We start from the raw sequence: 27,514 nt of genomic DNA, 5'->3' as shown, positions 1-27,514 counted from the left end.
AAGCTAACGTTATGATACAGAAGGCTAACGTTATGATGCAGAAAGCTAACGTTATGATGCAGAAAGCTAACAAGGTTGTCATTCGAGAGGTAGGGTCTGTGTCTTTTCGGAGCAGACACGAGAGCCCGGATATACGCTAGCTAGTTGGCAGTCAAAGTCAAATGTTAGCAAACTAATAGTTTGGTCTACGTTTCTAATATATGCCGTCAAATATTATGTCTTTATGAATTGACCTTACCTTTGAGCAAACATAAGTGTCCTTGGTAATGGTCTTCACATTCAGTTGTGTATGTGGTCGACGACACAGCAGAATCCATCGCTTGCATTTGTTGAGTTGTCTTTTGGGCTTCGGAAAAGGTATGAAATATACTCCTCCATCCAGTTTTTCAGGGTACCTGGTGTCCGAATTACAGGTACCCCACGCACAGCGTTTCACCTAGGGCTAGGCGATATAACGATAACGATAAATATCGCGATATATTTTAATAATCGATATCGAATATCGAAATAAAATAAAAATCGAAAAATCGTTTTTTTCTTTTTTCTTTTTAATATTTTTTTTTTTTTTTGACCTGCAACAGGGCAGTTTTAAAACCAGAGACAGTGGACAGACTTGTCTTTCTTGCCTGCAACTTAAAGTAATGGCTTTGCTTGTCCAAATGACAATACTGACCAAATTGAGATTTATTTTTCTCTTGTCCATTTATTTTGTTTGCTTTCTAATTTAAAATACAGTTTGAAACCGTCTGTACACAGTAGGCTATGTGTGCTAGCAGAACTAGACTCCAGTCACGAGTCACGGTGCACATGTGCGGTGGTTTGTCCACCAAAAAAGCGCCAAAAGATCGAAAATAAACTAGCAGAGCCAGAACTGTTCAACTCCCCTGGAGCCACAACCAGCAGAGAAGCCGGTTTACTTTAGCTTTTAAACCAGCTGCAGCCTGAGAACTGGAGTGTGAGGGGATGTAACACTAAAGATGGCGGCAATGACAAATAATTTCTTCAAAATAAACATACATCTGTTGTTAAAAAAAAAAAAAAAATAATCTTTTATACTTATAACAATTCGATAATTATCGATATCGAGAAATATGATAACATTATTATATAATTATCGCGATATGATTTTTTTCCATATCGCCCAGCCCTAGTTTCACCATCAGATATTAGGTAGATAATAACATATAAACTGAACTCTTCACAGTGGTTTCGATCACAGACGTTTGGTTTGATGCAGCCCACAAACAGAGTTGACCAAGGTTTCTGCAGCGAGGATTTTTGCTGTGATATGATTGGACAAATTCTATTTTGGGGCGTGGTTTAGCGACAGCCAAGCTGGTAGCAATTCCGAGAGCTGGGCTCGAACCCAGCATCTCCTGCATTAGTGGCGAGCGCCTTGCCCACTGCGCCACTTAGCCGCCCTGAGGTTCTCAGTAAATTTGATCAAACTCCTCTGACCTCGTCTGGTCTTTCTAAAGACCCAAGAGATGGGACAGTAATATATATTTGTGGAAAAGGCTCCCTCTTTTCTAGTATATTACACTCTTGTACTTTATACTAAACATGTAAAGGTACTGAAATCTGGTACCGATTGATCTAGTGTGAATAGGTACTCGGTAGTACTGATATAATTCGGTTAGTACCCTTAAAAGTACCAAGTTCGGTACCCAACCCTAGTAGTTATCACCCACACCAAACCCTGGCAGTACAGATCACCCCCACTCTCATTCACCTACACTGGCTTCCTGTAAAATCCTCCTGCTGAGTATCCCATTCATTCTGTTTTGGTCTATTTTGTTTTGTTCTGTTTTTCTTCTGTTCTGTTTTGTATTTTGTTTCTTAGTTTAGGTCACCGTTATCCTCTCCCCTCCCCCTTTTACTGTAAAGCGCCTTGGGTATGAAAGGCGCTATATAAATTCAAGTTATTATTATTATTATTATTAAATTATTATTATTATTATTATTATTATTATTATTATTATTATTATTATTATTATTATTATTATTATTATTATTATTATTATTATGCGTTTGCTTCTGTGTGTGTGTGTGTGTGTGTGTGTGTGTGTGTGTGTGTGTGTGTGTGTGTGTGTGTGTGTGTGTGTGTGTGTGTGTGTGTGTGTGTGTGTGTGTGTGTGTGTGTGTATATCTGTCTGTGTATCCAGAGTAGGGCTGAGCCCAAACGTTCGAACCTTCGAACCTTCGTTCGTTACGTTGGCATTCGAATTCTAAATCAACATTAGAATTTTTTATTTAATAATATTTTTTTCTATTAATTCTGTTTAAACCAATGGGTTTTTTCTTCACAGTTGCAGATAAAGATTATAGGCTACACTAATATTCTAGTATTAAAAGAAACTGATGAGTTATATTCATTAAAGAAAGTTGATTTAATTGATTTAGTTGGCTGGGCCGCTGGGGCTTCTCCCTGGGCTGGGTCTGGGGCTGGAAAGTTGATTTAATAAAAAAAGCTAAAAAAGACTAATTTAATCAGATTAATCACTTTATTCAAATTGAGGATTTAGTTTGAGGATATAAAAAAATGTATATATATATACATTTTTTTATTTACATTTCTTTTTTTTAAATTAAAAACGAAGGTTCGAACGTTCGTTCGAAAAACCCTGACGAAGTTTGGCAGCCTTAATCCAGAACTAATCTCGCCAACTACAAGAAACTAGCCTCATAGGCTGACAGCAGGCCAGGGAAGTGAATGCTGGAATATCTTTCAAATCGGTCTACGAGGTACACCTTTTGAAAACAAGAGGGTGATACTACACAGGAATCAGCTCTCTGGTCCCTGTTTACAACATAAATGCCATAGTGAACCTATTATCGTTGTTATATCTATGCATTAAAATAATATATTATTTGGGCAAAAGACAACTGTAAAAAGTGAGTCAATCATCAGTCCATTATACAAGTGGACGTTTTGTTTTCGATTGATTGATTGATTGTGTATCTCATGCTGCTTTCCCCTGTTTCGCCCGTGGTCTTACTGTATGTTCCTTTTTTGTTTCTTTGTTTTACTTTGTTTCTCTGCCTATTGTCAGCGACTTCGGATTCTTGAGAAGCGCTATATAAATAAAATGAATTATTATTATTATATTTATTTACTCAGAAGAGTATGCCTGTATTTTCACATTTGATGTTTATTTTTATTGCAAAATTTAAATCTAATGAAAGTTTGAAACATGTGGCATTAAAAAGGCTTTAATGTAACTTGCTGATACATGTAGACACTGAAATAAATACCTGTATCACCTATAGCAATAACATCATTATATATCATATTTATATCATATACTGTAGGCTTGATATGTTGCATCTACACATCTTTTCGTTGTACTGTACTACTTGTGTTGTATAATGACAATACATTTTAATCTAATCTAATCTAATCATATCATATCACATGGGGTAATGCATGGGATTACTCACTCACTGGATATTCACCATACATTTATCGTCTGTTCCTTGCACCATAAGCACCCCCAACCCCCCACACACACAATGTTTTATTATAATCCATAAGCAAATTCTTGTGTTATTCTGGAAACAGACGGAAGGAAGGAAGGAAGGAAGGAAGGAAGGAAGGAAGGAAGGAAGGAAGGAAGGAAGGAAGGAAGGAAGGAAGGAAGGAAGGAAGGAAGGAAGGAAGGAAGGAAGGAAGGAAGGAAGGAAGGACAGAGATGGATGATCATTTGATTTGATTTTATTAGGGATCCCCATTAGCTGGTGCGATAGGAACCAGCTAGTCTTCCTGGGGTCCACACACAAAAAAACACACAAAAAAATCACTATTGCAAAAAACAAAATTATTAAAAGTCAGTACACACAATGCATAATGAACCTACTGTAACAATTAATATAGCTAAAATTACATTAGTGTAAAACAAAAACAAAAAATTACTTTACAGTGTTAAAAACAATTTAAAAACAATTTAAGATTCTTTTTAAAAGTGAATCTACTGTAAATGCAGCAGATGTTCCGAGGCAGGCCATTCCACAGAGTTAATGCTCTAAAAATAAAAGATCTCCCCAGAGCGCTGGTTCTAGGACCTGGCAATTCAAGCTGCCCACTACTGGAACCTCTAGTGTAATGCTCGTGCACAGTATTACTAAAAACAATCTGATTATGTATAAAAACAGGAGTCTTACTCCCAAAATACATAGCAAATTCCCTAGTTAGTTATCTGCCCTCAAGAACGCTACGGTCATCCACTACAGGTTTACTAGACACGGCCAGAAACCAAAAGAGGATAGGAAGTATGGCATTTGCCAACTATGCCCCAAAACTATGGAACACACTACCAACACACATCAGAAACGCCAGCTCCATACACATTTTTAAAGGAAAATTAAAAACGTACCTATACAGTCTAGCTTACAAATAGTTATGGCTTGGAAAAACCTGATGGATCCATGAGGCTAGGATAAGCCTTGTGGACCCAACTCTTTAGATGAAGGAACGGGTACATACGCACACAATACACGACCACTGATGGATCCGTAAGGCTTGGATAAGCCTTATGGACCCAACTCTTTAGATGAGGGAACGGGTACATACGCACACAATACGCGGCCACTGATGGATCCATGGGGCTTGGATAAGTCCTATGGACCCAACTCTGACCACTAATAAAAACGTAACTACACTAGCGTTATAAGAGCTAACATTGCTACCTACCGTACAAGTGCATTGGTTTAGTGCATGTCCTACTTCCGGTTGCTACTGAGCGGACATGTTTGTGCGGACCTGTTCTCCCAAACTGGTAAGCAAATGACTGTTTTCATGTTTTCATTTTTACGTTATTTTCATTTTTACGCTATTATTATTATTATTATTATTATTATTATTATTATTATTATTATTATTATTATTATTATTATTATTATTATTATTATTATTATTATTATTATTATTATTATTATTATTATTATTATTATTATTATTATTATTATTATTATTATTATTATTATTATTATTTTCTTTTTTTTAAACATTGATCTTAACTGATCACTGTGACTTTATTGCTTTTATCGTTATATATGCCTATGTTTGTGCACAGCACTTTGAGCTACATGACATGTATGAAAGGTGCTTTATAAATACTTACTTACTTACTCATGACCAACTTGAACAGCACAAGTATATTAAAATCTATTTTCAACGTTAAGCCAAGAGAGGCGGGCATGCATACGGCTCACATTAGACCTTAGTGAGCAGCCCAGTACCAACCGTGCTGCCCTGTTCTGGACCACCTGGAGCTTCCTGAGGTCACCACTGGCAGCAGATGACCACATCGCAGAGCAATAGTCAAGATGACATAAAACTAAACTTTGCACTATCTGACATAAAAGGGGACGGGCAACAAAAGAAGCACATTTCCTGGAAATACCAATTGCTCTTCCCATTTTTAAAACAATATAATTAATATGCTGAGACCAAGACAGAGTGCAATCCAGCATCACTCCAAGGAGTTTAGTACTTTCAACTTGTTGAACTGCTGAATTACACAAGTTTAAATGAAGCTTTGGATTTGTAGATAACCTGTGCCTTGTTCCCAGCACAATACATTTAGTATTGGCAGAGGGTTAGTCTGAACCCTCTGCCAGCTCCTTTTGACAGAGGTAACAAAAAAACATTTACTTATCTACCAGTCAGTTCTCTCTTTCTATTCACCTTTTTGCATAATGGCTCAGGTGGAGGATAGAGGCTACATCACACTCGGTAGTGTAGTGTGTGTAGTGTACTGTACAGTAAATTGTATTTGTAAATGTGTCATGCCGAAATGTGTGGCTACATTTTGTGTTTAAAAGGATTTATTTGTGTGTGTATGAGCCACATATTGAGTGGGTGCTAGTTCTAGTATGAATGAATGAATGGTCATTGCATTTATAATATAGCGCTTTTCTAGATACACTCAGAGTGCTTTACAATGTAGGGTGGAAATTGCCTCCTTCACCGCCACTGTGTAGCACCCAACCTTGGGCTATGCAGGCTCAATGGCTGGCCATACACATCACACTACACAATGGCTGCACGGCTCAGGAGACAGGGATTGATATCAGCCAATTAAGGGGGTGATTGGGTGGCCTTAATGTCAAGAGACCTGAATTGGGAATTGGGCCAGGAACGTCGGAGGACCTACTCTTTGAGATAGGCGCCCTGGGTTCTTTAACGACCGAATTCGGCACTCACAGCTGTACGGTGTCCCTATCACCGTAACAGGGGCATTGTTAGTTACTGCTATATAGTATACAGGTATGCAAGCTCTTTCCTCTTCAGGCCTGTTTTAAACAGGTTTGTAATGTGCACAATCAGAAATCTACGCTAGAAATTTTTAGACACGTTTTATAGGCTAAACTTCCTAATACTTGAATGTCACATCAGATGAGGTTAGGTCGAACTGATATTCCTGTTTGTATTGGAAGCACGAGACGCACCTTGAGTTGACACAAAGTTAAAGGGTAAAGATGGCGACTAGCAAAACAACATTTTTCTCAAGGTTATTTTTGGGCGCCTTGAAATGTTGTTTTTTAATGGCTCAAATTAAAGTTTTAACATACTCTGTACAAAGGAGAGAAGAGTGGATTACAATGTGCAGTTTGTATAGGGCCTAGTTATTTGGTAGATGCATTGAGCCCTGTTAGGCAGTGGGCTGTTACTGCATAGCTAGCCTATTAGATGGCTTAGTCTTTTTTGTTTGTTGGGGAAATAAAATATGTTTAAATATCCCAAATTATATTTAATGATACGGATCATAAATTATCTGGTCAATTATTTACTACGGTCAGAAAGAGTGATCGCCTGAACCAGAACTACTTCAGAAAAACCACAAGACTCTGAATCCTTGTGTTGTGTTAATTACAGCTCAATGAAATGAGAAGGTAGCAGTCCCTATAAGACAAGGTATTGCCTATTTTTCATCTACATCATTTCATGGAGCTGTAATTAACACAAAACAGGGATTCAACGTCCCCAATGACAACACTGGTGGCCATATCCAAACTCATTTAAGTGTCAATAAGAGTCAAAACTAAATTAATGTATGCAAAAACTGTTTTTGTATGCGTGTGAGATTATGTGCAAAATAAATCCAGTGACGTGTCCCTTTAATGAACATTGTCAAGTGAGTTTGTAATCATGTTGTCATTGTTGGAGAACAATATCTCAGAACCAAGAACTCCAACCCAACATCACATTTAACACTTTGGTTGCCTTGGGTTAAATTAATGATATACCATAGATTGCCAGCGCTATTTGTCTATGGAGAAAGTCCCCTTCTTTGCAGGGCTATAACTTTTTAAATTCTATTGCTACATTGCCATTATTAGGGCCCATTCAAAGTCCTATATGTATTGTTCATTGTGTAGCAACGTTAAACTTTTTCATTCACATATTCATAGTAAAGTATGGTCTAATGTATAAGTATGTTTTCATCTCTTTCTGCAACTTTCTCCAGAACGTGATATATAGCCCCAAATGCATTATATTGATGATGAAATACAGTTTGATGGCAATCAGCGCGATATAAAAAATTCCAACTAGACGTACTTCTAGAAGTTACTACACGTCATCTGATGTTGACCGGATGGGCGAGGGGGCGTTTATAATTCCGTGGGCAGCGTTATACCAATCATCTAATGTGGGTCAAATGTTGATAAAAGCAGTTAGTATCGAAGATGGTAACGTTACACGCTGAAACTCACCCCAGTCTCCGCGCGCCGTTGGGCGATCATCGTCGAGTAGAAATTTTATCATTATGGGATATATTATTACCCGGTCCATCTCCAGCTTGTATAATGGTATATACGTCCAAATCATGTTGTTTATCGAGTTATTGGCAATCGATCGCTATGTAGAGTGACGAGCTAGAATGCCGGAACCTATCCCGAGTGGCCGGAAGCAATACGGACATCTATCACAACCTCCACTGTGCTTCCTGTTAAGCGGTTGCGCGATCGGCCACCAGATGGCGCTCCTGAACCGCCAGAGAGCTCAGTGGGTCCTGCTGGTGGTTCTCAGGCCAGCGGAGGGACATTATGGATCAGATCGCAGATTTTTGAAATATTGATACAAAGACGACGTACAGCGTCCCCCGGCAACTTTAGCATCGCCAGCAAAGACGTTGTAAATCGTTTTTAGGCAGTCAAAGTGTTAACACTGTGTGACGCATCAAGACAATAAGGCATCATGTCAGCAAACACGTGCCCTTCTGCTTCTGTGTCTCACTCATCTCTAACCCAGTATCGGCCCCTTAGAGACGAGTCTTCTCTTTCCAGGTCAACAGACATGGCGCTGTAGTGAATGACGAGTCAGCAGGGGAAGCCGCTTTTATAATAATAGCGGATGACGTTTGTATAGAGATTTTCTAGAACTCAAATTGGCTTTACACCGAGGGGCACGGGTACTCGGGTAGTGAGGCAAGCGACAGACAAGCGTAACACAAACACATAAATAAGAGAAATAAAGAGAAGGCAGTGGATGGAGATGGGTCTTGAGGTGGGATTTGGACAATTGAGTCTCTAATGTCTTGGGGGAGCGAGTTCCAGAGCCTGGGAGTTGCCCTGGAGAATATAAGATCCATTCAATGACTTACAGCACAGTACCTCTAGTATCTATGGCTCCAGGGACGTGCACAGGATTTTAGAGGGGCATGTGCTCAAAGGCTGAAAAGGGCACTATACCTGTGTGTGTGCGAAGCGAGCATGTGTAGCGCGCAAGCCAGATTTTTGGGGGGCCTTTTAGGGCGGGGGGGGCCCCCTTTTTATGCTTTTTGGGGGGTTTTGGTGAACTATAATAATCAGTGCAGGAGCTCACTTATCCTTGACAGACACTTTTATCACTGACTTAAAAGGCCCATACATCTCCATAAATGTTCAGGGGGGAGGGAATACGTGCTTACCCTACAGACCCCAATAAGTGCTGTATATTCTGTATTGTTTAATATAAATGCATTTTTATTGCAATCCCGATTTGTATTTGAGATTCCCAAATCCCATCGCACTTGACTTCTTCTTCTGCTCGAGCACCCCTTGGGCTCTATTTGTGCACGGGCCTGTATGGCTCGATGAAATACTTCCTAGTACTGACGATGTACAGTATCTCTCCAGCAGTGATGGAACAGCCTTGCTGCATTATTGTGTAATCGACCGACTCTGCCCTCTTTCGTTGATCCTCCAATCGCAAGCATTGCTTTCCTCGGACAACAGTTGTGATTGGCGGATCGAGAAAAGAGGGCAGGGTTTGAGATGGGTCATCCAGCACTGAGGCGGGGGCTCTGTCAGGGCCTAATCGACAGACGACATGGACTGCTGTAGCATGCAAGGTGGTGAGGGGGGGGGGGGGGGGGGGGGGGGGGGGTCAGCTAGTGGAGGAGGCCTTGGAGCATTCCCTGCAGGAGACTGTATTCAGCCCTCTCGCTTTGTGCCCATCTTCTCTCTCTCTCTCTCTCTCTCTCTCTCTCTCGCCTTCTCTTTAAAGGGGTAGCCTGCCTAGCCAGCGAGGAGCACAGATACACTTTAATTCAACTTTAATTACTTTAATTTGACTTTAATGTAACTTTAATTGTAAGTATGTAGGCTATGCTGTCTCATCTATTCATTTACAAAGCAGGCTATTGTGAAGAGTCTTTAACAAGGTTAGACCTAATTCTGGCAAACTTGATTCATTTTAGACTGTGACTAATTTAATGATCAGGGAGACGCATCAGACAGCACAACTATTTTACCCTGCTGTCCATCTCTTGAGTGATTGAGGATATCAATAAAGATGTTCATCCTTGCTGTTCTTCTCTTGAGTGATTGAGGATATCAATAAATATGTTCATCCTATTCCTTGCTGTTCATCTCTTGAGTGATTGAGGATATCAATAAAGATGTTCATCCTTGCTGTTCATCTCTCTCTCTCTCAAGCCCAGATATCAGAATGTCATCAATCCTGGAGTACTGTTCCAAATCTTCCACTCTTCTTTCAAGTTCTTCAATTGTCTTGTCTTTCTCCTTGACTGCAGCCTTGAGTTGTCGCACTTCATCAATTCGATCCTGTAGACCCGTTGTTTGTTTTGATACCTGTCAGTTCCTCTGTCATGAAGTTCAGAGACTTTTTCACCTCTTCCATTTCTTTGGCTAGTTTCTTGGTAGCCATTTCTTTGGTTTGTGATGAACACACACTGTGGCATGTATAATCAAAAGTAGCCCCAAAACTTCATAAATGGCAGAACATAGTCACCCAAGTTCAATCTCAATCTCCTTGTAAAGCTTTAAACTTCACTTGTTAGCTTGGATGTAAAGCCACTTTCAGGATATTTGATGGATTGGCATCCATTTGTTTGTTAGAGCCAAACACACAGTGCATCAGACCAGCGGCATCTCTTGAGTGATTGAGGATATTAGTAAAGATGTTTATCTTGTATGATTAGCCTTTTTATAGGCTAACTGGTATGTCTGATAACGTCCCCTAAAACGGAAATACTACATAAAGAAAAAAGTACAAATACCTCAACATTTTATTTAAGTAAGCTGGTTCTGGGACATGGGGCGTGTATGTGTGTAACACAGGCTGGGTTTGGATGTACCAGGTACACACATTACCGCTGTTTCTTACCTGTGAAAAAGAGAGTACAGTACCAGTAGAAATGAGATTAGATCCAAATGCAATTGTCATCGTAAAGCACAAGTACAATGGAAAGAAGTTGGCATCTAACCAGAGTGCAAAGGTAACAGTAAAGTTACAGTGTAACAAGCGATTAAATGGAATACATATAACAAAGCTACTGAGTAAATATGCTAATCTGATGTACGCACTACGCACAGTATTATTATGTACAGTGATACAAGTATAAATACACTATGATAGTATGCCATACTGGCCCAGTGGTATCTAATGATGGTATCTAATTATTAGTGGTAACTAATAAGAGTAGGTATGGGGTATAGTATACAGATATAGATAACGTCTATACAGTGTGTAAACAGGAATATGTACACATAATATATAATATTCATACGTGTATAACACTGTATGCCATGTACAATAACACTGTATATATATATATATATATATATATATATATATATATATATATATATATATATATATATATATATATATACACATTGTACATGGCTATCATATACAGTGTTATATGGGTACTATAGGTAGTTGGTATAGGTATATGATTATAGTGTAAGGCAGTAGATAAGCGTAGATTGAGCATAGATTGAGCGTAGGCAACAGAGTTCAGAGTTTATACGGTATGGGCAACATAGCCTAGGTTATATAGGCAACAGAGTTCAGAGTCTGTACAGTATGCGGAGATAGTGTGGGAGAGTGAGAAAGAGAGAGATGGAGAGAGAGAGAGGTTGATGTCACTGTGGTGCACAGTGGAGTTCAGTGAGAGTTCAGTGAGATGACAGCTGAGGAGAAGAAGCTTTATTATGGGGAAGTCAATTCATTATGTTGAGCTTGTGAAGTTTGCCCAGGAGTTGAGTTTCCATCCCTCATTACAATACATTCTAAACTGAGTTTCATATTCAAACAGATTGAATCACCCTAATATAATTCACTCCGGTTTGTCTTCCTGCTCGCGTGAGAGACGCTGTCACCTGCTCGCCTTTTATAGCTGAAGTAAACATTCTGTCATCTGAAGTCTCTACAGCAGACAATGAGGCAGTGACACAACGTTGCCAAGATATTGTTTTCAGCATTTTTAATTTTTTTTGTTGCAGTTGTTTGTGCCAACAAGATGCCACCCTGCGAGACGTTGTTGTCACCATTACACCTCATTAAAGCCTGTTTACCCTGAACTCCCTGTTTGCAGCAGCGTTTCAGAGGAACTTTGCCTCCCGTTTGATGGTGATGGTTCTAATGACATCATGCAGCTGGGCTAGTTAAAGTAGGGAACGAGAAAACCTTCTATTTTACACTGATATGGCTCATTTAGTGCACTTGCCAACCAAATAACTTTTGTTGATACTTTGACTTTGATGGGACTTTATTTCATGTTGCCTCCTGGTGGCGTGTTGTGATAAAGCACTGTAAGAGATGGATGCATGGTACGTTTAATTTATTTATTTTCACCTCCTCCTCTATTTTTTTGGGGAGGACTCGATGAAATATTAATTTCTAAAAGTTATTGTTGGTGAATTATGCACACTTGTGTGTTATTTTCTGTCCTCAAAATGGACCCTATCATTTTGAGAAATTGCTTTGCGTTTTCATTTCACCAACCTGTATGGAGTCATAATCATATTATGTGATTAGAATGGGACCTAGGGCTAATTTGATTAGGTTATTTAGAAGAAAATGTGTTCAGTAATAAACATTTGTTATGATGGGAAAGGTTTATTTTAATAAGCAAGGGAAAGCCCGGAGGACTTGCGAGCTTAATCGTTAGATGTTAAATTGCATTGTTGCGGTGTTGCAAAGATAATGGCCAAGGAGAGGCCCTTACGTCTAGGCAATTAACCAAACAGTGGTTAGATTGTTGTTAAATTGATTAGATATGTGTAAGTACCCCATTTGAAAAGACAAGCTCCTGTTTCACATGCTTTTAAGGCTGCTAGAAGACGCCGCGCTTTAGTGACACTTAAGCTATGATGCGAGTGAGGGACACGGACGCGTGTTGGGATTCTGACCATCTTCGCGGCTTCACAAAACTCTCAAGTCGAGAGTTAAAGGAACACGCCAACTTTTGGGGAAATTAGCTTATTTGCCATCTACCCTGGAGTTAGACAAGCAGATACAATTTTTTATTAATTAATTAATTTAACCTTTATTTAACCAGGAAGTCCCATTGAGATACAAGATCTCTTTTGCAAGGGAGACCTGGCCAAGATGACAGCAATAACATTTGCAATATATCAGACGGCAATAAAATGTGCGGTACATCACACAAGAACATAATAAAAGTGCATGTATATACAATATACAATACATCACATGTAAACACAAAAACACAAAACAGAATAGTCTACATAATAGTAAAAGTGTATGACAGTAAAATACAGGGTAATACAGTAATTTTGCAGTTTTGCAGTTGGGACCCGACTACAGAAAGCAGCAACATTCTTCTTGTAGGAAGTTCTCTGTGCATGCATTAGGCTTAGGGAACAGCCTAGTAAAAGTGTATGACAGTAAAATACAGGGTAATACAGTAATTTTGCAGTTTTGCAGTTGGGACCCGACTACAGAAAGCAGCAACATTCTTCTTGTAGGAACTTCTCTGTGCATGCATTAGGCTTAGGGAACAGCCGCACCGTTAGCCTAGCTTAGTGTCATTCACTGGAAGTAGGTGTGCCAGTGTAGCCTAGTTCCCAACAGTCACGAAATACACTCCAAATACAACTCCAAAACTTTCCTGTAAACACAGGAAAACAACATGTTTACAGGAATGTTTTGGAGTTGTATTTGGAGTGACTGTTGGGAACTAGGCTACACTGGCACACCTACTTCCAGTGAATAACGCTAAGCTAGGCTAACAGGGCGGCTGTTCCCTAAGCCTAATGCATGCACAGAGAAGAAAAGGGTATGTATCTGCTTGTCTAACTCCAGGGCCCTATTCCCCGTACCTGGTTCAACTAAGTCGATCAAGAGTCCCATTATCCAGATTCAATTAACCCGATGTTTGAAGCCGGGATTTTCCTGTTCCTCGAAGGTGGATTCAGTCTTGTTAACTCGAACCAGACTTGAGACCCAGGATAAGTGCGCGCGGCTGCTTCAGTTGAAAAGCCAGCACGTATCGATAGCAGAAATCCTGATTTTCTAACGGCATTGATTGATTAATTGATTTAAAACTTTATTAACAGATTGCAGTACGGCTCAATAGCCTCGCCGACAAGTTAAATGCATAATCTATAGGCTAATTTTAAGTCCCTCATTACCCCAATCAATCAGATTATATTTCTTTAAACTTGCCTGCTGGCAGTAGGTTTATGGATTGAATAATCAAATGAGATCTTGCTAGCGAAAATAATTAGTTCAACTGTTATACAGAATAAGGATACGGCTCTCTTACCCATTGATTGATGTATGGTGGATGTTTTACTTATCTGCACTGTGGTGTGACGGTTTGTGGTTTTGACTTTCACGCAGACGGCCCGGGTTCGAATCCCACTTCTCCTAGTCTTTTTCTTCTTTTTGCAATGTAGGAATAATTCAATTTGGTGCACGTTGAGAGCTATATAAAGAATGACATCCTCAATGCATGTAGATTTATAATATTTTAACTTAAAACTAGGCTACTTTTGCGTATAATCATTAATATTATATTCCAAAAAAATTATATTGGAAACGCGGGGTTTCGAACTCGGGCCGTCGGGTTGACAGGTTTGAGCACTAGCCGTTGGACCACTGTGCCAGACGGGATATATTGATTGTGTATCCATCAATGGACAAAGACCCGTGTTTCGAATATTTTCTTTTGAATGAAGTTTTATCTCTTTATTCTCAAATGCATTAATGTGACGTCAACGGCTCATTCAATTTCTCAAATCCGTCAAACAGCGCATCTCATCAGACATTTTAATCCCAGTTACAATATCACAATAACGTGTGAGTGATGATACAATTCAACAATCCTCAGAGTCCTCGTAATTCATAATCCACAAAAACCACAATCCACGCATAGACACTTCAATTTTATGCTTGAATGAAACACAATCCGGGCGCTCCGTTAAGCAAATCTACAGCGGAGAATATATGAAACTAATCAGAGCCAAACGGCCGATAGGTTCCATTCATTAAAAATATCCCTGCGGGATTCACATTTGCAATGCGCCTGCAGCGTGTATCGCACTCCGAGCGCCGTATATGACGTGCATTATTTTATTTAGGACAAAGTAAATCTATAGGCTGAATATGATTTATTATCAGCATTTAGTTCTATTATTATACATTTCAAAAGCCCCCTCTAGGAAAACGAAGCACAGAAACATAATTCAGAATGGTATAAATGGGATCTCTAGACTGTGAGAATCATTTCAGGAAGCGAGCTGTCATTTATTTGCGGGGGCGTGGCCATGGTTCATCCGGCTAACTGAAGTTAACCCTGCTCTCGACCAGGCTCAAACTTTTTGATCTGTTGTCATGGTGATTTAGACAATCGAGCGTCGGGGAACAGAAATGTCCGGCTTAAGTCAGGCTATCCTGGAAATTATCCGGCTAACTCAGTTAGCCAGGTACGGGGAACGGGGCCCAGGGTAGATGGCAAATAAGCAAATTTCCCAAAAAGTTGGCGTGTTCCTTTACATCAACGCAGGCCTCGTCTGTGGCGTCACACTGGATAGTGAAACAAACCGCATGTCACCGGCGTGGACGGGTTCGTGTCAGCCGCCTGCCCTATCTCCCAGCAGCGCGCGACTGAGCCCGACTCCCATGCTGCGACAGTATTCTGCTTTTACCCACAGTTAAAGGCCTCATCTCCCTATTGTTGATCAGTTGGGATGGAAGCAGCAGAGCAGACTCATAGTGACAGACAGGGTGTCTTGAGTGTCTCCAGCCACGAGTGACGGGTTCAGCGGGCAATGAAGCCCCAGAGGGAGGTGCACGTTAGAGGCAGTCTGTCCCAGCGTCCCAGCCAGGCGTCGTGAGCCATCAGATAAGCCAGGGAGAGAAAGAGCCCCTGAGGAGGCAGGCTTCATGACCGTCTGCGCCCCACATCTCCCCGCTCGTTAGCGCTTCACAGCCCGGCGCCGCAGCATATGGCTGTGGCTTCGTGTTTTGAGGCGTGTCAGAAACGGCTTGCCCTCAGCAGAGCCACACGCCTTTCTTATATCTGGAAGAGATATATGTATTGAAGAAGGGAAGCTTTTGTAGTTGCTCAAGTGTCTACATGATCTTTTTTAGCGTGTTACAGGTAGAATCTTATTTACCTAGCATTCAGAATAGTCTAGGAACGATGCCATTTGGCCACTACCTCTATGCCAGATGCTGTAGAATGAACGCACATGCACGCACGCGCACGCACGCACACACACACACACACACACACACACACACACACACACACACACACACACACACACACACACACACACACTTGTATCAAAATATAGCCTACATACCTTAAACACTATGATTTGAATCATACTTCAGGAACCTGCATGCACTAAATGGGTTACTGCTTGGTATCATCATTCTTCCGTTCCATCTGTGGTGTTTGTTCATTGGGATCCTATGGGGCTTCATGAGATCTCACTCTGATGCATGTCTTATGCCTCATGGATTTGTGTGCCTGGGATGATTGTCCATCCAGCTTGGGGACGGTGTTGTCACTTTTCTGTTGGATCATATTTTTCATTATGTGCCTTCCCTTCAACAGAACATACACATAAAAACATTGGCTGACGACATGGTAAGGTGCCCGCTTTCATCTTCGGTTTGCTTCTTTTACCTTTTCATCCCACTCTTTTGCATGTGGTTTTTATGGTGGTTTGCATGTTGGCCCTTTTGAAGTGGATGGATCAACACTACAAGACAAGAGCATTAACCAAGACTAACAACGAAGGCTTTGAATAGACTCAAAGGGATATTTAACTTCATTAGAACTTGTCAAAAATCAGCAGTCTTTTTTATTATATTATTATTATTATATATATATATCTATATATATATTTTTTTTTGGTCAACGGTGGTTGGTGCAGGGGTTTGGTGGTAGGATTTTGAAAAAATTAGGCAAGGGGCAAGCCAATGCTTGTAGTTGGCAAAGAATTAAAATGTTTTATGTGCATTTTTTTATGCCTGTACCTGTGCCTTTCATTCAAAAATGAAATAAAAATATATGAAAAAAAAAAGAATCAGCAGTCTTCTAAAGTAAGCTAGCGACCACTGCTGTCCCTGTCGTCTGCTGTCAACACCACCATTCCTCCAAGGTGTCAGGCACCTCATTCACTTCCTTCGTTTTGAGGACCATGTCTAAATATCATATTTCTGACATATAAATAAACTATACAGCAATATCATTCTGTGTAATATATTTTTCTGCGTCAAAACATTTGAGTTACATTTTTTTTTAGCTAACGTCACGTGACCAAATGCGTCCACATTTTTATAGGATTCTATCACATTTTCATAACAATAGCGAATATAACTTACCCTGCACCGTTTTCATTGAGGTTTCTTACAAATTAACAATGTTTTATTTGTCCTTTATATTCGGATAACATTAAAATCTTAAATTGTATCATTTATGTTCCCCTTTAGACAACAAACATAATGCTAATGATGCACTTTTGTTAAGATAATTAGGTGACCATTCTCGGTCACTATATGCAGGTCGCATTAATAGTTTAACGCTCCTGTGTTGAGATCACGTTTTCCTAATCCGGTGCTGACCTGTGACTAGGTGATAAAGGTCTTGGGATTTGTAGTCATTTTGTAGTCATAACATTTTCACCTTTTAAACCAATGCTGCCATCTACTGACAACAGAAAGTGTTGTGTATAACGTCAAGTTGATTAGAGAGGCTACCCGGCCGCACACTTGTAAAGACCGTCGCCCAAAACACATTCTAGAGATTCCCACTTTTTACTGGTACATACGTTCATATCTAATAGTCTTTAGATGACTAAATATAGATGAATACTCATGCAATTTGATATATATATTCTAAAATAAGTATAATTTCACTTCACCTACCTGTCGACATGAAATTCCCAAACGCTGACAGTAAAAAAAGCCTGGATGTCGCGCAAAATGGGGCGTGACCGAATTTGGTTTTGGGCGTTCCCAGACAAAGAGAGTGACCGAGATTGGTCTACGTTCCGTTAATGTTGCCATTTTTCTTTGTTACCAAATGCCAAAGCAAACGTGTACCGTTGACTCAGAATTGTATGTTTTATTGAAATCCTCATGGCATCAGTTTGTTTAACTTCAAAAGTATGATATTATTTAGACACGGTCCTCAAAATGAATGGAAGTGAACCGGGAGCCTGCCTGGGAGCGATGGTGGTGTTGACAGCAGATGACGTGGTCACTAGCTTATATGCACTTACATAGAGGTTACACTAAAGTGACATATCCCTTTAAGCCTCTATAATCTACGATCACGATCATCTCTATTATTTATACATACTGGGGGGCGGGGGGGCTTCATAGAATCATTGCTATTCAAAATGTAATATTGAAGCCCTATCATGTATTCTCTATTGTAAATGAGGTCTCAATGGTCTCCGAGACTTGAATATGAAATGAGTGGGTGTTATATTTGAGGAAATGTGAGGGATTCATTCAAAGTTTTTCTGTGGTTCTTAAAGAAAGTTAATACAAACTGTTCTTTATTATATATATTGTATAGGCTAGATTATTCCAGACCATTATTGGTTCCATAATGGTGAATTATATGACCATCTTCAATTTAACAAACAGACAAATGCCACTAGATGATGGTGCAGTGGTCTAAGTGGCTGCCTGCAGAGTTGGGTTTAAAGCTTACATGCTACAAGTTGAATGTATTGTCTTTCTTTTTCATTATTTCCATTATTTTAGTGAATAAAAATAAAGAACTACTTAACTCTATATGCTAGTTACATTGCACCTTAACACAAAGGTTCTATATAGCACCCAGAGCGGGTTCTCTTAATCTCTTGTAATTATAAGCAAAGAAAAAAATTAAATGGCACACTTAAACCTTAACTTCTTCTAATTATCTGATTATCCCGAGGCGCTAAACTAAACTGTGCACACATTTGTTTAGTTAACTTTGATACTTTTAAGTAGCCTATACAGTAGGTCAGTTACAGTAGTATGCAATTACACAACGTTTACTGTGCATTAAACACTCCGGATGAGTGGTCTGCCGCTGCGGCCATTATTCACTCTCATTCCACCCGGTTAAGAAACAGCAAAATATGTCACATCTCTAGTTTAACCAGTGATGTTGATATTATAGCTACGACATAATGAATAATGATCAATGTTAGCCTATGACTCACCTTGTGTTTGATCCATCCACTGATTTGTAGTCGCTAGGAAGCGCCATCATCATCATCATCATCATCATCATCATCATCATCATCATGATCATCATCATCGTCGTGTTTGTGTTTTTTCCCCATTTTTACATGTGTGTTCATCCGTCCCTCACAAGCATGGGCCTTCAAACTTGTTTAACATGTGACTGGTGCATGGTTTTCTGGTTTTCTCTGCTGACCCAATAACTCCTTTCACCTGTGCCATGAGCTACTGTACTTTCTCTCTTCATACTCCTACTGTATTCATCTGCATTGGTAGACTAGACGATTGAGAGCATGGAGACTAGCTGTAGCTCACTAAAATTACATGTGACAGCTAAGCGAGCTTGGATTGCTGTTACACACTTAACACCGTTGAGATGTAATACTCTGTGTTAATGGTATGTAAGTATGATGGTAAGTGAAGTCCAGGGTGATCATCGTTGTGTCTTATTCAGGAGTTTAACTCTACAACTGTATTATGATATGTTCTCAGATAGGGATGCTCGATATTGGCTTTTTTACCGATACCGATATACCGATATTGTCCAACTCTTAATTTCCAATACCGATATCAACCGATATCAACCAATACCGATATATGCAGGGTCCCCCCCACCCCCCCAAAAAACTGAATAATTTCAGGTAATTAACATTACATATCTCTTGTCGTGTAATTAACACAATATTATGCATACTTTGACAATAAATAAAATAATAATTTGTTCTTACTTGCTTGCCTGGGTAAATAAAGGTTAAATATATATATATTTTTTTAAACCGATACCGATATTTTCCGATATCAAATTTTTATGCCAATATCGGCCGATAATATCGGTAGGCCGATAATATCGGACATCCCTATTCTCGGATGAAGAACCATAATGACTCTGTTTTAAGGTTCCAGAGGAACATTATTTTCAAACCTTATATTATCTAAAGATGGTGAGTGTTTTGTACATTCATTTTTAAAGATGGTTAAAGAGGTTTAGTACTTTCTGGTGATGTATCACATTCAGCAAGTGTTTTGGATTGGGTTTAGAAGTGAAACATGCAAGAAATTCTGTCCAATAAATGTCAAATGTGTTATATGATTCTTCATTCTATTTTTGTATTATGTATTAATTTTATGTTTGAAAGAAACATATTCAAAATAATTGTCATTCTTGTGAATGACTAAACTGAAGTGATGTCAAAACAAACAGATTATATAGTTCATGGTTATGAGCACAATTCTAAATCTAATATCAAGAAACATTTTCCATTGTAACTTGTACAGGTTGCACACGGTAGCCTAACAAAGCCTTTTTGTGTATGACGTTAATACTGCTCTCTTTCGGTCTCTCTCTTTATCCTCTCAGCGTGATCGCATCACCAGCTTCAGGAAGCAGGGCATGAAGAAGGAGAAGGAGAAGCCTCTCATCCAGCACCCCACCGACCCCTCAACCATCCAGGCTGAGCTTCCCCTGCCCCAGCCGCTGTTCGACGATCGCTCCCTGAACCTCTCCGAGAAGGAGATCATCGACCTCTTTGAGAAGATGATGGTAAGCCTGGTGTTTCCGAGTTTCCCCACAGAGCCCCCCCCCCCCCACAGGAAAGTAGTTAGTTGAGATGCTAAGTGCCCCAGATGAGATGGAGGGGACGAATGGTGCTGCGATGTGTGCCTGTGGTAGTGGTGCCCTGCCACACGCCACCTGAGTGGTGTATTGATTAACTCGTGTATAACAGATAGTGTACTGTGCAACCATCTCTGCTCCCAGGTCTGATTGGCTTGAGCCAACGACAGGTGTGGCTACTTAAACCAGCAATTCTCACACCACAGTGCCCATAGCTGACCCCGTGTTTAGCTTCAAACTGCTCTTGCTGATTACTGTGCCATGATATGACATCTATCGTCGGTGTGTTCAAGGGAGTGCGGTTACAATGTAGACTTTCCCGTTTTCGGCAAGAGCAGTTGGCTGGAGGTTGAGGTTCTATTGAGTAAAAATGAATTATTTTGTCCAATGTCGATATCTGGGGGAACCTCTGTATTTGTGGTGGTGGCAAACTGGGACGGGCAATAAATGGTGTCTAGTCTTTAACTCATTTTGTGTGCATAAGGTGTATAAAGTGTATGTTTTGGTAGATCTTTCACATTGCCATAGATGTTGAAAAGGGCTGGAAATAAGCTCCAACCTGAAAGTCGGCGTAGGTTATTTCACCCTCCGCTGCTTTTTTCCTTACCATCCATTCATGAAATAACTGTCCGGCGTAGCAGTCACACAGTCAAAGGGTGTCGCTTCATCGCAACAGTTCAACACTGTTGACTGTGTGCGTACGTGACACCGTTACCAGTCACCCCTACCGTTTCAGACAGAGATCTGAGGCCATCTGAGATCTGTGGGGGCGGATCAGAGACGTGCCGTTTGTCTGAAACCAGCCACCGCTGCACTAACATAATAATCATTCTGCGCTCGTCAGTTCCCGCCGGAGCGCTCTCTCAACTATTCACCCAAACTGTCTGCTCGATGGGAAACGAGTTACTATCACTATGATCAAAAGGAGTAGATAAATCGGTATTTACGCTGCACCATTGTCGCTGACGCGGTCTGTCAGCGGCGGGTTGCTGGGCTGCTCCACTGTCTAAAAAAAATGAGGAGCGTTTTGTCTTTTCCTTCTAATCTGCAGGCGGAGCGCCGCTCTTCCTATTAAGCTCTCCGCCTGATCTCTTCTGTACTGTCCTCACTGCTCACCTGGTTCAGTGATCTCTTCTGTACTGTCCTCACCTGGTTCAGTGAGCTCTTCTGTACTGTCCTCACCTGGTTCAGTGAGCTCTTCTGTACTGTCCTCACTGCTCACCTGGTTCAGTGATCTCTTCTGTACTGTCCTCACCTGGTTCAGTGAGCTCTTCTGTACTGTCCTCACCTGGTTCAGTGAGCTCTTCTGTACTGTCCTCACCTGGTTCAGAGCTCTTCTGTACTGTCCTCACCTGGTTCAGTGAGCTCTTCTGTACTGTCCTCATCTGGTTCAGTGAGCTCTTCTGTACTGTCCTCACCTGGTTCAGTGAGCTCTTCTGTACTGTCCTCACCTGGTTCAGTGAGCTCTTCTGTACTGTCCTCATCTGGTTCAGTGAGCTCTTCTGTACTGTCCTCACCTGGTTCAGTGAGCTCTTCTGTACTGTCCTCACCTGGTTCAGTGAGCTCTTCTGTACTGTCCTCACCTGGTTCAGAGCTCTTCTGTACTGTCCTCACCTGGTTCAGAGCTCTTCTGTACTGTCCTCACCTGGTTCAGAGCTCTTCTGTACTGTCCTCACCTGGTTCAGTGAGCGGGCTATACTGTCCTCACCTGGTTCAGTGAGCTCTTCTGTACTGTCCTCACCTGGTTCAGTGAGCGGGCTGTACTGTCCTCACCTGGTTCAGTGAGCTCTTCTGTACTGTCCTCACCTGGTTCAGTGAGCGGGCTGTACTGTCCTCACCTGGTTCAGTGAGCTCTTCTGTACTGTCCTCACCTGGTTCAGTGAGCTCTTCTGTACTGTCCTCACCTGGTTCAGTGCGCAGGCGGAGCCCGGTCACGGCCCTCAAATCACACGGACGCTTAACATCCAGAGCCCTTAGATCACACACGTAGCAGACGCCGGAGAGTTGCCCACGCTGCAACTTATCACTCAGCTGTGTAATGCAGGTTCACTCGACTCACCTCTCACTCACACACACGCACACAAACGCACACACGCACACACACAGAGCTCTGCTGTGAGGTTAGAGCTGGAGAGAAGCCCTGCTCCTACTCTGAAACAGTTTTGAGGCAGAAGTCAGTAGATGTATTTTTGTTGATCGTTCCGATCCAAGTAGTTCTAGAAAAAGCACGAATGGCTGTGTTGATGTCAAAAGTAGAAAAGGATGTTTTTTTTCTCCTGCCGCCCACAGTGCTGTCTGAGGTGCAAAATGTGCCAAGTCCTCCCAAAAGCAGTAGGATTTTGTTCCCCCATTCAGTGATCCACTTGTTGCGTCCAACCCCAGTTTGTAACAGCCCACCACTCTCCGGTGTTTGGAGAGAGAAAAAAGGCTCTCAATTGTATGTTTTTCTTTTCAGGCCAATGGTTTGAAAATGAAGTAGGTGGTTGAGGGTTTATGTAAAGTTGTGTTACAGCATCTCCAACCAACTGTAGCCTGCCCCTAACCACACCGCTGAGCTCACACTCCTACGCAGAGCTGTCTCTACGCCTGTACGTCACGGTCTCCAAAACACTTCTGCCCAAGAGGGCAAACGTTTGTACCAAATCGGGAACATCCGTAATCAAATTAGTTTGAAAGAAAATGTGGCTATAACGTCGATTTAGGTGTATAGAGTATCACTAATAACCAAAAATGGTTAAGCTTGTCTGAACATTTCAGTTATGCAGTGATGTAGTTATCAGAAAAGGACTATAGTGCTATGTCTTTTCTGCATAAAGGAACCATACCTTTATGGCTGCGTTCATCGTCATTTTCCATGGACACAGTGAATAAACAAGGCTGCACAGATACAGTGACATTTTATTATTTTACTTATAATAAAACATTAAGTGTTGGTAGCACCGGTTAGTTTACTTCCTCTTTGGGTTGATGAACGTTGTCCAACTCTCTGCGTAGGAGTGTGCCTTCAGCTACTCACCACCACACCACACGCCTGGATCTGCCACATTATGCTACTTGTTATAACACTTGTTTCAACATGATGGCACCGTGGTTAGAACTTAAACCCACATTTCCCCCATTCACACACATTTATACTGTTGAGAGCTCTGATCCTCAAACTGTTGGGAAAGCTTTGCTTTGTCAGGGGAAAGACCTATCTCCAAAAGGGTCAACATTTCAGGAATTAAGAATATCAACCTCATAGACAATCATGTACATATTTAGTTTATGTGGACATGAACGTGACCAAAATTGGAGATAAGAGGTGTTTGTCTGACGACAGTGATAGGATGCTCACATCACACGTTGCCAATGGCTCTCTAAAGCTGAGTCATATTTTGATATCAATGGAGTAGTGACCGACGAGCCACACACTGCAAAACTGCACGTAAGCAATGCTCTGCTATCATGACATTACAGTGAGGGAGCATATCTATATAAACCCCTTGGTGAAGCTAAACAGAGCCCTGTTACGGACCGTTAACCTTTTCACTGCCACACGACAGAAGGTTAAGCCTTTACTATCACACAACCGACGGCCGGCTGTCGTGTGGCAGTGAAAGGGTTAACCTTCTGTGTATTGTCGCAGTGAAAGGGTTAACCGTTTTGGTAGTGCGGCAGTGAAAGGGTTAAGGACAGTCCATTATGGACTCACGCATGACCTCACTTTCTTTACATCTTGCCTCTACATCTGCTCTCATGGAAAGCAGTTCAGGGGGCGACAGTGGCTCAGGAGGTAGAGTGGTCGTCTGGTAAGTGGATGGTTCCCGGTTCGATTCCCACTCCTCCTGGCAGTGTGTCGAATTGTCCTTGAGCAAGACATTTAACACCCTAATTGCTCCCAATAAGCAGGTTGGCACCTTGCATGGTTGCCTCTGCCGTCGGTGTGTGAACGTATGGGTGAATGTGAGGCATAAGTTGTAAAGTGCTTTGGATAAAAGTGCTATATAAATGCAGTCCATTTACCAAAAAAACGGTGTGATTTATTTTTAGGGGAAATACATTGCATTAGCAGTCCTACTTATAAGAATCTGCCCCTAAAACAGAATGTACAGTGTGTTATTCCAATGATCTTGGATAGATAGCTCAACATCTTTAAACATAGATGTCTCATATAGCCTGAAGCGATGTTTGCCGGTCAGTGGCGGTTGTGTGGGTGTGATGTTTGCCGGTCGGTGGCGGTTGTGTGGGTGTGATGTTTGCCGGTCGGTGGCGGTTGTGTGGGTGTGGGTGTTCATAGCTCCGTGCAGCGCGTCTGGACAATCAGGACGTCGGGACAAACGGTGATCAGAGCTGGCTATAATGACCTCGTTGTCATCTCCGTAATTGTAATCCACGTCCTGGTGTTTACTGTGTCATTTCATCCCAAATATTTCTGCGGCCCATCATGTCCAAACCAAAGTTCTGGACCTCCACACGAGCTACGCTGTCCCTGAGAGATCTAAGGCCACCTGAAAGAGATCTGTGGGGGTGGATCAGAGACATGCCGTTCGTCTGAAACAAGCCACCGCCGCACTAACATAATCATTCTGCTCCGTGAGTAGGATCCTTACCCTCTGCCAGCACCACAGACACCTCCATTAGGACCCTTACCCTCTGCCAGCACCACAGACACCTCCATTAGGATCCTTACCCTCTGCCAGCACCACAGACACCTCCATTAGGACCCTTACCCTCTGCCAGCACCACAGACACCTCCATTAGGATCCTTACCCTCTGCCAGCACCACAGACACCTCCATTAGGACCCTTACCCTCTGCCAGCACCACAGACACCTCCATTAGGATCATTACCCTCTGCCAGCACCACAGACACCTCCAGTAGTACCCTGATGACAGTTTGAAGTACAAGTATAATGTCAGCTTACGCTGGAAATCGGAGCATCAAGACTTGAATTTGTGATGTCATCATGGGGACTCTTTCTGGAGTAAATCCCATGACAATGAATCGGTGACTCATAGAATCTTCATTCGAGATATGACATCCGAATGGGTTTTAATTACATGTAGGGCATATGGCTCTGAATCTGAAAATGTACCCATATCCCAGTAGAATCACCATGACTACTGTCATAATGTCCTAGAAGTTGTTCCATTATTCACTTGTTCTTTATTCACTGAAGAGACCAGGAGAGACTTGTTCAAATTCACAAATTGAAACGGAGCCATACAATTATCATAGAAATAGCACATGTGAATTCTATTTCAGGGTGGATTTGGACTTTTAAGTAATACACGATATACTGGGCCTGAGCCTGGAATAACACTAGTTACTGTACTAGCTTGTATTTAAGGTGTCATGCCTCCACCCACCAGTACCTCCACCTAAACATGCTCCCCAGGCCCCTGCCCAGGTTAACTCGAACCCATCTGTCAGGATAAAGCTCTTGCACGCTTGTGATTTCACTCCATTGAAATGGCTGGCCGGCCTGCTATGTACTGCAGGATTGATATCCACCAAGAAGCATTCAGTCCCTCTCTTTGAAGTGGAGAGCTGAATTACCCTGGCTTCATTGCATAGGTTGTGTGTGTGTGTGTGTGTGTGTGTGTGTGTGTGTGTGTATGTGTGTGTGTGTGTGTATGTGCATATGTGTATGTGCGTGCGTGTATGTGTATGTGTGTGTTTGTATGTGCGTGTTTGTATGTGCATATGTGTGTGTGTGTGTGTGTGTGTGTGTGTGTGCGTGCGTATGTGTGTGTATGTGTGTGTGTGCGTATGAGTGTATGTGTATGTCTGTGTGTGTATGTGTATGTGTGTCCGTGTGTGTGTGTTTGTGTGTACCGGTACATGTATGTGTGTCCGTGTGTGTGTTTGTGTGTTGCCCCGCCTCCCCCCTTTCCTCTCAGACAATAGTCTGTAGAGAGAGGGTGGCTGGCAGCCCTGGTAGTCATCAGGGGTGACGTTAACGCTCAGGGTCTTCTTGCCTGGGTGCTCATCCCTGTCTCTCACCCCACCTCTCAATTACTATGTTTGTGCTCAGAACGGCATGACATTAAACCTTGCCTTCAATTTGCTCAGTGACAGGCGACAGGGAAGGCATGTCTGCCCACTCTGACAGCTGAAGGGCCCCCAACAGTTTGCGGTGGAAAGTATAATTACAGTAATGAAATCAAAAGGAAAAAGGGTTTATTTGCTTATGCACTTTAGACGCCACCGCCGCCGACCAGCTGTTGCTCCACTGTTGCTGAGTTAGCCAACGCTGGAACCAGAGCAGCTGGATAGATCCTCTTCTCTCTGTCGCTCTCTGTGTCTCCCCATGTCTGCTATTACATGGGGACTAGTATTACATGGGGACTAGTATTACATGGGGACTAGTATTACACGGGACTAGTATTACATGGGGACTGGTATTACACGGGACTAGTATTACATGGGGACTGCTATTACATGGGCACTAGTATTACATGGGCACTAGTATTACACAGGACTAGTATTACATGGGACTAGTATTACATGGGGACTAGTATTACATGGGCACTAGTATTACATGGGCACTAGTATTTAGGGATGGGTACTGCAACTGAGGGGTACAATTCCCTGACTGTATTACTAGATATGATACTTACTACCACTACCTTTGTACTTAATATTCGGCCACCCAGTACACAGCATAAATATATTATCATAAACACTCTCACGTAGATGAAACGGATCCAACACAAATGTACGAAGTCGAAGTATGCGTTTATTACTACACAGCAATGGTGTGTAGAGCAAGCACGTAATCACTTAATTACATTTATGAATTGAAATAGTATGCACTTTTATGGCAAAGAGTATTCGTCGGTATATCAATAGAGAATGTCCAATCTCTGATGGCGCAGGTGGTAAATATACGACCTGGAATAGTTAAGGAATAACAGCAATGATACTTTAATGATTATAAGACTGGATACACTAAG

At 41.5% G+C, this 27,514-nt stretch overlaps 1 protein-coding gene across 1 annotated transcript in view; it reads left to right on the top strand.

Annotated features, from left to right (window-relative positions):
- Positions 1-27,514, top strand: part of diaph2 (diaphanous-related formin 2) — an 874,190-nt gene that overhangs the window by 36,162 nt on the left and 810,514 nt on the right. Inside the window, exons 3-4 of the mRNA XM_084332019.1 lie at positions 16,329-16,361; positions 20,319-20,501. Of these exons, the coding sequence (XP_084188145.1) occupies positions 16,329-16,361; positions 20,319-20,501 (216 nt within the window). The remainder of the gene's footprint in view (positions 1-16,328; positions 16,362-20,318; positions 20,502-27,514) is intronic.

The sequence above is a fragment of the Notolepis coatsorum genome, assembly GCF_963971535.1.
Source record: "Notolepis coatsorum genome assembly, chromosome: 16".
Taxonomy (NCBI): Eukaryota; Metazoa; Chordata; class Actinopteri; order Aulopiformes; family Paralepididae; genus Notolepis; species Notolepis coatsorum.
This window is presented reverse-complemented; position numbering and strand designations above follow the sequence as displayed.